General features: G+C 45.9%; 1 protein-coding gene across 2 annotated transcripts; it reads right to left on the reverse strand.

Moving 5' to 3' along the window:
• Nucleotides 1-1204: 1204 nt before the first annotated feature.
• LOC135908885 (uncharacterized) lies at nucleotides 1205-10266 on the reverse strand. 2 transcript variants are annotated; one of them, XM_065440726.2, is made up of 3 exons: nucleotides 9649-10266; nucleotides 6597-6839; nucleotides 1205-1730 (listed from the first exon to the last, which is right to left on the reverse strand). In XM_065440726.2, exons 1-3 carry the CDS (start codon nucleotides 10221-10223, stop codon nucleotides 1538-1540), a joined length of 1011 nt encoding a protein of 336 aa, XP_065296798.1. In that variant the 5' UTR covers nucleotides 10224-10266; the 3' UTR covers nucleotides 1205-1537. The 2 variants fall into 2 exon arrangements, with proteins under 2 accessions (XP_065296798.1, XP_065296799.1); XM_065440727.2 differs by lacking the exon at nucleotides 1205-1730 and adding an exon at nucleotides 3979-4110.
• Between the last annotated feature and the right edge of the window lie 1167 nt (nucleotides 10267-11433).

The following is an 11433-nucleotide window of genomic DNA, read 5'->3' on the forward strand; positions in this document are numbered from 1 at the left end:
TGCATTCGGAGGCGATCTCACCGCTGCCAACCAGATGTAGGGGTGGAGGGACGGACTCCGGGATGAAAAAACCAAACTTGGGAGGGTTTATTTTACATTATTTACAAGGAGGTGAGCATCAATTAACAGTTGTACAGTCATTACGGGCCGGCAGCAACTCGGACGCTGCGGCCCGCGGCAAGAAGTTCGAGAGAGGTGAATCAGGGAATCGGGGAATGCTCTGGTCTCTCTCGGAAGGCTTCTTATAAACCCTTCGAGCACTGGAAGTCACGTCATGTTCGACCAATGGGAGAGTCCGCTCCGATGACGCCACTTTCAGCCAATGGTAGGCGCCCGTGCGATGGTGTCATACCTGGCGGCTCTCTGCGGTCTTGCCTCGCAGACTGGCAATGCACTTCTTCTAACGAGGAGAAGGAGGAGGGGGGGGGCGCTCATGCTCCATTGCACAAGGGCCCACCTGCTCCCGGTGGCTCGGCTCCGCAGTGGTGGCTAATGCCTTCTTCAAAGGCGAAGGGGGACGATTTGGCTCTATTGTCCGATGCGCCCTTCTAATCCCGGCGGCGCACGACCTGGGGGCCGCAAACTTGTTTGCACTTGTCTGGTGCTCCTCTGGAATGTGCTTTCCTGCTTCTGCATTCCTCAATTAGCTGTGCTGCGTTTCGAAGTGGTTTGGGGAACTCGAAGTAATCGCAGGAAACAGCTCCATATCTAACAGCAATAATAATAATAAACCGGGTAGTCATTTTCTTGTGCTTCTACTTCATCCTTGCGTATGTAAGGATGAAGGATGCGTAAGGATGTAAGGATGTGTATGTGATCCTTTGCGTATGTAACTGTGTGCTCGAATTTGCGACTGTCCCCCAAACAATCCTTAAAAAGGAAGGCTGAATCCTGGCAGCTTTACAGGGACTTGGTTTCGAGAAACGCGGCGTGAAATTCCAGCGAGCCCTGTGCTTCCGTGGATTAGACTACATTGCAGGATATTACAGCCGAGCACACGAACAGAACCATTTGTCCGGTCTGGCCCCCAAGTCGCGAGGCAAGTTTGCCGAGATCATGTCGTCGCTTTGAAACGGAATAGTTGTGAAAAAAAAAAGGAATTACAGCAAGAGAGTGCAGCGAAATAGAGTGCGCGAAATCATTCGATTTCGACCATGCCCATCGCCTACAAATACCATGCCCCAGGAATAAACATAGCAGCATATTTCGATCGCAAAAAACTTTATTTTAAACAGATATATGAACACTACTTTCACACCGATACATTGAAAAAATAAAGAAAATCACGAAAGAAAAGGGCCTGCACTCCCTGCAAACGGCGCCACAGTATAGCTGAACAATCGTCAAGGTGACGGCGGCACCGCGACTAGCTCGCAGCGGTTGCTGCAGGCGTCCTCGCCAAACCCTGCGCAGGTACGCCAGCGCTTGAACGTAGGGGAGACCCCAGTTAGCTCCCATGCGTCTGGTGTGGCCATCGTGCCAGCGATCCAAGTGCACCTTGAAATCGCCGGTCACGTGGTCAGGAGGGAACGCACGGTCAGCGACTCAGCTTAGATAAGCGCAGGTGAGGTCGCGGTAAGGCCCCGTGCAGAACTTGGCGCCGTTGTGCCGTTGCAGCTGTGACGAGGTGCAGCTGAGCAGATGGCAGCCACACGTGTGGCGATGCACGAGACGACGCGTGACTCCTGTCGTCATTGTGCGCCAATGCAGGCGCACCCCGCCGTAGGAACCTGATGGAAGAAGGAAAAAAGATGCGATTGTGCGTGACTCAGCCACGAGGAGAGTCAATGTTCTCCTTCCCAAACGGGAAACCTTAAAAAATGTTACAGCAGGTGAACGCACTAAATCGCAGTAAACAACCTTATGATGGTTTGAGCTTGTCTGAACTGCTAATTATGCGTTCTGCGCAGTTCATCAAATATACTTCGAACTACCTATTATACTTTCAATGTTTTTAGAATGAGTGAAAGATATTTTTATCTTTTACACTTCTAGGAAAGAAGGTTTGTCTATATGAAGGAGTTCTGCCATAGGAACAAAAACAAGAAAGGGGCTGGCAGATGGAATGGCACACTGTGGAATGGCACACTACAAACAAATTTCCGTTCCCCTCGCGAAAGGAAGTACACGGAATCATACCTCATACACAAGTTTAATTGCCTACACCCGACAGGAATTAATTTGGCACGCGGCAACTTAGAATCTTTAAAAGCTGTAACTTAAATCTGAAACTCTCATATCATCAACCAATACATAAAACACATTAGGCCACCAGCCAACTTTAATTCTTAACCTCACCTACTCTTTCATTTCGGAGGAAAAAAAGGGGGAGAGGGGGAGAGAGGAAAAGGAAAAAAAATTCCTGCCTACTACTCAATTTAATGTACTCTTTCAGGATTTTACGTCTATACCAAGTGTACGATCCCCTTCTTCCATGTACACTTGCCCGCGCCCGCTTCTGCACGCGTCGCCCTCCTGTTTGTCTTACCGATTTCGCCCCCCCCCTTCCCCTTACCCCTTTTTTAGTCTTTTTTTTTTGAAACCCCCTCGACAACACATTCCGAAGTCAATATGCCTTTTTCGGCGCCTCAACCATCGCCTTCTTGATGCCGCCGTAACGACACCTACGTTAAGCGCGTGGGGCAGTGCCCCTTGAAAGACCATGCCGCTAACTTTCAGTCACCCCACACATTGCACGGCAGACTCCCCGTCGCCACTTTAACTATTTCAAAATTACTCGACCGATTCTTGACCGGCCGTTCTAATGCCTCAAAAACATGCCGCCAACAACTCCCCCGGATTACCTCCTAACCTTTCGCTTCCCCAACACGCTCCCAAGCCCCCGTATTTCTTAAAGATTTCATTTTTCTCTTTCTTTTTCTTTCACCCCCCCCCCCCTTGCTGTGTCTTGGTACGGCCCTGGCACCCCCCTGCTTTTTTTTTTCCTTCTTTTCCCCTTTTTTCTGCTTCTATTTCTTTTCTTTCCTCCCCGCGTGCCCACTCTCACGCTCTTGTCCCATCGTCTTGAGAATGAGGCTCACAGACGTCGGACGACAGCGCCTGTTCCCTCTTGTAATCTCTCTCTTTAAAACCAGCCGCCAGCGACAACACCCGCACGTGACGTCACTGCACTAACCCTTTAAAACTAACACGCCGAGGATGACGAGGCCGCCTTTGACGAAGATAGGTCCACCTATCGAAACGTTGGCCAGCCTGTCTGAGGTACTTCAACCCTGTTTAAAAAAGTTTATACCACAGTGTGCCATAGGAACAGTTATGTACTGAAGAAGCTTTAGAGAGCATAACTGTAGAAGAAGAGGCGGGGCTTGCTATGCACAACAGCAGCGTACGCGAACATGGATGAGTACGTATACTCTTCGAATTACTTCAACCACTCTCTTAACTAACCGTAAACAGTGAAATAAAACGCACTGTCTAATGCTTTCTGCGATATGTATACGCATTTGCAGTGGAAAAGAAATAGGTCTGGTAGAGCTTCGCGGACATGGAAGATCAGCTGTACGGAACACGCAAGGAAGGTTGATAAAAGAGAAAATTGTCATCCACCCGACTGTAGTATGAAGCTTTGAAGGAAACCCTTGACGGTTTCTCGGAAACAAAGCTTCCCAGCTTACGAAAGATGCGTCCTTGTCCGTAGAGATGGATCTCTGAACCAGCGCCTTTCATTAGTGGTCTTTGTACCATTTAGCAGGTTAGCAGATCGCAGCAAGAAGCTAAATTAATCAACATCTCCAAGCACATCGACACTGAACATCGGAAATCAGTTCTACTGAAGCGCGCAAGATCGCGGAAGGGTCATGAAGGGGAAGATTGTCATCCACCCTGATCCATGTGTTTCGATTTATCGATTGGTTAACCTTTGTGCTGTGTGCAGTTAAGCTAGACTTCTGGTTATCTCAGACGATGGAAAGACCACCCCGGAAAGGCGTTGGTACTGGCTTCGATCCGCGTACCTGGATGATTTTTTCTTGAATTGCGAAGCTTTCTTTTATAGGCAGCTTATCTGGATATGTAGCAGCTAGCAGCCCAAGCGGCTGCTGAGCGAAGCTTGTGCGTTCTCAGTAGAACGAGCGGGTTTGTCACGAATACCTGAAAGTACAGGGGGAATATTGGAAAAGGCAGGTGACAGAGACATTCTAGAAAACAAGCCACACGCGACAAATGCAGTGATTAGGCTGTGGAAAGCTAGATTTTTGTCCTCACAGAGGTTAAAGATGCAGCTTTGGAAGCCTATGGAAATGATGAAACACTTGGCTCGATTTTCCAGGCAAAAACTGTCGCTGTAATAAAACTATGGCCACTGTCGATATAGCCGGTAAATTATATGTACTTGGAAAACATCTTTTTACTTATAGCTGTCTCGACTTTCCGCAATCAGCGTAGCGCTGTTCTCGAAAGCGATGTTTGAAACACAGTCGTGCAAATGCCCATGGCACTTTGATAATCGCAAGGGTGTCATTGTTGCACCGTCGGAAGCAGTGATCAAGTGATTTAATCGCACGCTCCTATCCCTGCATGTTAAATGGGTAGTGCTTCACTTCCGCGGTATTTATTTTTTTCAGCGTCACACGACTTAGTTCTGCAGTCTCCCACCAGAGGACGGAAACAAAAACTCCAGCGTTAGTTTCGATTATTTTTTAGTGTTGCTGCTGAAGCATTGTTATTAAATATTGCTTTGAAAAATATTTAGCAATCTTGCTCATCTCCTGACTGGAAGCTTACCATTATCAATGAAAAGGAAGGTGTACAATCAGTGCATTTTACCAGTGCTGACATATGGGGCAGAGACATGGAGACTGACAAAGAAGCTTTACAACAAGTTAAGGACCGCGCAAAGAGCGATGGAACGAACGTTGCTAGACATAACGTTAAGGGACAGAAAGAGAGCGGTTTGGATCAGTGAGCAAGCGGGCGTAGACGATATTGTAATTGACATAAAGAGAAAAAGGTGGAGTCGGGCAGGTCATGTAATGCGCCGGTTAGATAACCGTTAGGCCATTAGGTTTACAGAATGGGTACCAAGAGAAGGGAAACGCAGTCGAGGATGGCAGAAGACTATGGTGGAGCGATGAAATCGGGAAATTCGCGAGCGCTAGTTGTAATTGGTTGGCGCAGGAGAGAGGTAATTGCAGATCGCAGGGAGAGGCCTTCGTCCTGCAATGGACATAAGACAGGCTAATGATGACGATGAAAACACATTTAGAATCAACCTATCCAAGTTGAAACTTCGTTGCGGCTGGACTTTAAACGGGACACACATGGCCATAGGTATTGAATACTTTAGTTTCGAAGCGACCTCGGCACTTCGGATGGTATGGAGTGGAGTCAGGGCTTTCTGAATTCGCGCATGCACTTGAAGTTTGCCACACGCATCCAGATGTATATATGTGCGTGAGGGCACTGACCACTCAGCTGAGTTTCTGGATTTTGTCACGACTAATGAACCGCAATATCAGTTGCAAAATATTTAGCATGCCTCCTAAGAGAACAAAATGACTCTGTGTCGCGTTCTCCTGGGTGCCGTGTTTTCTTCCATTTTCGACTGTATTCAGTGCACCCACAGGGAACGCTGTGCATGTGGCTGTTGACACCGCGAAGGCAACGTCAGCCAAGGCACAACGCCTAGGCTGAGAAACACGTATGGGTTTCCTTTGTGGCTTCGTTCTACAGTCGGGTGTCTAACAACTTTGCCTTTCTTTCGGTCCTTTGAGGACACAGTGACAGTGACTCGTAGCCTCCACAAGGCGATACTATCTTTGTAAGACCATCCTTGACCACCACATGGTCTAGAGACTGGTCTCACGGAAGACTACAGATTTCGAGGCAAAAGTGGCAACAGCGACTTGGGGCTTTGGCATATTATATCCACGGTGGACCGACAACGCGCACCAAAACATTTTCTCCATTGCTTCATTGTTAAGTTGGCGTGCTTGTTTTTTTTTTCTCTAAATATTTGCATACCAGTTGTATGCTTGTCGTATTTCTATTTCTCAATCTGTACTCTTACATCTATAACACGTATTTTCATACAAAGATTCTTCTCCCATCTATTACTCCATAGGTATTACGTGACTTTTATACATGGTGCCTGTATATATGGTTCAGGTCTCCATAGGAATGTGAAACAGTAAAGAAAGCCGCAGCCTCTTGCTTTCCTTTTTGACTTCTAAATTACGAAAAGTTACCAATGGTACTGTCTGCTCTTTAACTCACTACATGCAGCCTACATATCGTTTCCATATTACTCAGTTACAAAGTTGTAAACTTCGTGCAGCTTTTTGTGTTGTATCTTCTTTTTCTAAGATTTCAAGTTGTATGTGACTGAAAGAAAAGACTGATTATGTGAACCAGAAATATGCTCTTAACAGTGCATACATTTATACACTCTCTGTCTCCTAACAGCTTCGGCTGTAAAGCCAGATTCCCTAATTCTGGGTGACACGTTGGCTTACACGAGCAAATAGCTGGCCTGCAACCACAGTGTCTCTTAGGAGATACGATGGCGAAAATGGAGTAGTAATAGAAGAGGCCGAACAATGACTGCATTGTTTGAGCTGGACTGGTGTTTGGCTTACCTCGCGTGCAGCCTCCAAATGCAGCTGCTCAGAGTTGCCACGCCGTCCGTGTCGCCGTCGTTCTCAGCCATGGTGGATTTCAGCATTGTCAACGCGCACGGCAGCGTGTCACGTGGGTGGATGCGTAGCCTGCAGCCGAAGACGCCGAGGCGGTACTCGGCGGAAGGCACGTGGTCGCACTCGACGAACTGGCCACTCACGGTGGCGGCCGCTTCCGCTCCACGCGTACTCCGATCTCGCGCACTGCGTTGACAATACATGAAGACAATGAACACTGCTGTTAGAATTTTTCTCTTCGATTTTATTTATTCAGACAAGACTTCATTCCAACCAATAAAGAAACGTAACTAAAAAAGTGTCCTAACACAGTACTTGCCACGTGCACTGTGGTCACTACACCATGCGCCACTCACTTTATTGTGAGTTTTTCCTGCCACAGTTTGAAGCACTTTCAAGCAATTTTGGCATTTTTTTTTCGTAAAGGAGCAAAAGCCATCATTCATCAGCCTTCATCATTTGATACCCCGCTTCTTCCTATGTGACTTAGCGTGGTGTCTGAAAAGGTGCCCTTTGGGGAAAAAAAAGTGCCTCAATGCACGTGTTTTGATTGTTTATTAGCCTTTTTGATTCTTACGCAATTTGTATGGCAGGAGACAGCGGCATCGTATATACACGGGAGCGCAATTTTAGCACGTACCCAAAAATGTTGATCTTGTTGTAATTCTTTATTATTATTATTATTATTAGTAGTAGTAGTAGTAGTAGTAGTAGTAGTAGTAGTAGTAGTAGTAGTAGTAGTAGTAGTAGTAGTAGTAGTAGTATTTTCTGATGCACCCATTTTTTTATACCTGTGTTCGCACACGAGGATGCATCAATGCAATAACACTGAATCATGGGCTGGAACCCTTCCTGAAGCATGCATATCCAATTAACTGATGTGGTCTAGCTGTAAGGAGAGTCGAAATCAGCTGGGAAACCAAAACTACGAAGGAACGAATGGATAAATAAAATTGATAGACGCTATATTCAGGCGTACATGATACAAATGATACAAACCTCCCAATTTGCGGACGGGTTCTCTTTGGCACATATCGTGTTCTTCTCTCCTTCTCCAGCCTTTTTGTAAAAGAATAGCAATAATTGCCCTTTCGGCGGGCTTTATCTTCCTTCTGCCAGACTAGTGCCGATATGAGACATTGCCGAATTCGAACAATCCATTCTATGCGCTTAATCGTAACTCCTTGCTTGGCCTTGGGACGTGAGGATTAAGCGATGAAATTCGTCGTATTTACGGCATATAGCGGAATACGACCGACTGAGTGAGGCCACAAGATCATTTTAGGCGTAAACGAGTTTAACACATATTTAAAATGCGTTCATAAAGACGTTTAGCAAAACGTTTACGGATTCTCGACTCTGCAGCAAAAAGATGTCTCCCTGTTTTTGCATGCTGTTTTTGTTAGAACGCGTACCTGAAACGGATAAATGTGCTCTGTCAATTTATAGCTTATGTTAAGTTGTTCCAGTATTTAAGATTGGTTTGCAGTAGTCCAACTTACAGCTTAGTGGTGTTTTACGGAGTGGTTTAGAAAGCATAATCTTTATCCGCTTCAGGTTTATAATCGTTTACGTAGTTTATTTGAACTTCGATATCGCTTTCTTTTCTGGAGTTGAAGTTGTGATTTTCCTGAGTTTAACATTAATTACTTAAATGAAAAATCCTCCCCAGAGAATCCGGAGATCCTAACGTTTTTCATTGAAAAGCAACAAACATCAAATTTGGTCCATTCCATACAAAGCAAAACTAATTCTCCGTTCCAATGAATTTAGATAGGATCTTCTGAGGTTCAGCACATCATTTCAGAACAAGGCTGCAAAACACTGACATTCCTTGGAGTAGCTAGCAATCCAACCTCGCATGCCTGACATGAATATCGGAGACAAATCTAAACCTTACTCATACGAAATAGAGGATTTCAGCATGGACCATAGCGTGGACACCTCGAATTACATAAAGCAAGGAATCTGAAGCAGCTACGCATTGTCGTGAACTTTGCGAGGCACATGACGTTTTACCAGCAGCAATGCTTCAAGGATAAAATTAAATTCTGCGGTTTTAAATGCCGAAATTCCAATCTGATTATAGGACACGCCGCAGTGGGGGTCTACAGATTAATTTCAACCACCTGGAGATCTTTACCGAGCGCCCAATGCAAGGTACATGGGCGTTTTTGCATTTCGCCCCCATTCAAATTCACCCACCGCGTCCGGGATTTGATTCCACTACCTCGTGCTTAGAAGCACAATGCCAAAGCCACTAAGGAACCACGGCTGGTGGAAGCGCAGAGGATAGGACGAACGTCAACGTTATGGTTAATAAGCAATACACGTGTCAAGGCCACACAATTCGTGGAAGTTGCATACTCTTCCTCCGTAATTGATAACAATTTACGCAAAGTTTCAGAAGCTGGATAACTACACATCAACGCGCCGGCTACTCATGCGAGGGAATAATTTAAAGTGGCATTTAAAGAATTGGCTTAATAATAATCTGGGCATTTAAATATTTCGCTCGGCTGGAATGTGAAGGCAAGTGAGCAATGTGTGCGACTGCCGATGCACTTCTTTCTTTTAAATATCTTAAATGTTCTAATATTCAGCGTTATTCAGTTATGAAAGTGAATTCATTTCAACCATACAAAAACCATCTGCTAGCTTAACGCGTTACAACATGTTCAGTATCGCCCATCAGTCGTGTTATTGTGCAATACCACCTCAATAATCCGCTACATGGTGAATTGCTATAACATATTACGCAATACCACCCCAATAATCCGCTACATGGTGAATTGCTATAACACAGTTATTCCTGATTTGTACTACTCTGTATTACTCAACAAGTTGCACGCTGTTTTTCTTTTCTTTGTGCGACAAACAACCCGTCAATGGGATTTTCCCAACGGTATAGAGATAAAATAAAATTAGTCTGCCCACTGAGTATGTTCGCAGTGGTCCTGACATATGATACAGAAAACACCGAATTGATCGTTACCTGCATATTAGAAGGCGCACGGTGAACCTCGAGGCTACCACCGTCTGGTGCCAGGCTCGTTGCACGGTCCGCGGTAGTTGCGTGGTCTTAACCACGCTGTCCTTGACGCCCATGTCAACGAGCGGGTACCACTCGGCCCTCGGGAACAGCCTCCTGGATTGTCCTGTGTGGCTGCCGCAAGTGCGTTCGTCGACCTTCGACCACGGCTTGAGCACAAGGTCCCAATTGTCTGGGAGGGCGTCCTCGATGGTCGAGTTACGGAAGGCGTAGGACACGTCATCCTTGGCCCCATCAGGAATTGCAGCGACTGCAATCGAGGAAGGCTTCTTGCGGCGTGGCGTCTCTTCCGAGATGGTTAAAAGGCAGCCTCGGAGGAGACGGTGAATTTCGATGCCGCCAGGTACACCCATCCCCATGACAGGTAGCAGGACGATGCCGTTCCTTTCTGCGATCGTTCCAAGTGCGTCCGCCACGATGAGCTGCGTGTTCGAAAGTGCGAGAGAGGTTCTCCTCTGTCGCGTGCCAGCGCGCGAGGCAGCCGCCTCCGTGTCGTTCTTCTTTTTCCTCTCTTCCATTTCTAAGCCTTGTGAGTTATGGCGCTTTGGTAATAGGCTCTATTTTGGCCCACTCGCGAGCTCTAGCGGTCAGTGAGGTAAGCTACTGTGGAGCGTGTAAAAGCGGCAATCAGTAATAATAAAGAAAAGCTACAAAAGCGTGTATTTGGCCCATTCGGACTTGCCTATTGAAAGACGTTAAACGATGAAGACTTTCATGAGACAACCGCTGTACAGATTTAGACAAAAAGTGTTGCATTTAATAAATAAAGTCGGGGGTTATCTTGTGTGGGAAGCAGAATATCAATTTATGGCTGGACATATTTATAAAAAAAAGATGAATAAGAACGGGTAAGTCCAAAAAATATGTACACACAAATTTCACAAATGCGTAGCTCTGCACCAAAAAACAGGTAACGCAGTTGTATAAAGTGCACCTGACAGCACATTTAGCGGACAATTATACCTTACATATAAATTCATAGGGCTCTGTGAAACTGTTACAATGTTTATAAGTGTCTTGCGAAAGTCAAAATAAAAATAGTGGCATAGTTGAGAAAGGTGTATCACTGGTACCAATTTGCCGCGTTAGGCGTACTATTAGGTGTAATTTAGAGATTAGTAATATTGTTCTTGATTGCTGTATTACAGAATTATAAACATGATGCTTGACTTTGTTGTATTCTTAAAATATCAAAAATTATTACTAAAACACCGGTGGGGCAAGTAAGAAAGGTATTTGCTAGCCTTCCTTGATATCCCCTTTTTCTTTGAAATGCAACAAACCTTATCGAAATTACTGTTGTGGTTGCCGAGGAAAAAGAAGTTTGGTAGCTTCCCACGAAAGGTGAAACAACAACGATTGCATTAGCAAATTATTAGACTGCCAGAAGGAGTGAGGACAGTACTTTGGGCGTAACCTGTGAACATTTGCGTATTAACTAATTTAACAAGCTTTGTTCTATGCGAGCGCAGGTAAAGACGAACACATCTCGCTCGATGACCGCGGACACTCGCTGTCAACATGTTGGCGTCACGAAGAGCGGCCGATGCAGCGAGCAAATTGAATTTAGTACGGCCTCTTGCTTCAACGCTTTGCCTGGCACAAATGGTGCATACGAAACCATCAGCCCTCGTCATACCACGGCCGGGCTAGCGGGGCGACGCGCGCGCGGTTTCTTACGGCCTGCGCGCCTGAGGAGTCAACGAAAGTGTGCATTCTGGACGGCTG

The sequence above is a fragment of the Dermacentor albipictus genome, unplaced genomic scaffold (assembly GCF_038994185.2).
Source record: "Dermacentor albipictus isolate Rhodes 1998 colony unplaced genomic scaffold, USDA_Dalb.pri_finalv2 scaffold_14, whole genome shotgun sequence".
NCBI lineage: Eukaryota > Metazoa > Arthropoda > Arachnida > Ixodida > Ixodidae > Dermacentor > Dermacentor albipictus.

Coding starts and splice junctions, on each gene's coding strand:
- LOC135908885 (XM_065440726.2), bottom strand. CDS start 10,223: ATGGAAGAGAGGAAAAAGAAGAACGACACGGAGGCGGCTGCCTCGCGC. Junction 6,840..9,648: donor GTGCGCCTTCTAATATGCAG/GTAACGATCAAT, acceptor TTGTCAACGCAG/TGCGCGAGATCGGAGTACGC. Junction 1,731..6,596: donor ATTTGGAGGCTGCACGCGAG/GTAAGCCAAACA, acceptor TTCTTCCATCAG/GTTCCTACGGCGGGGTGCGC.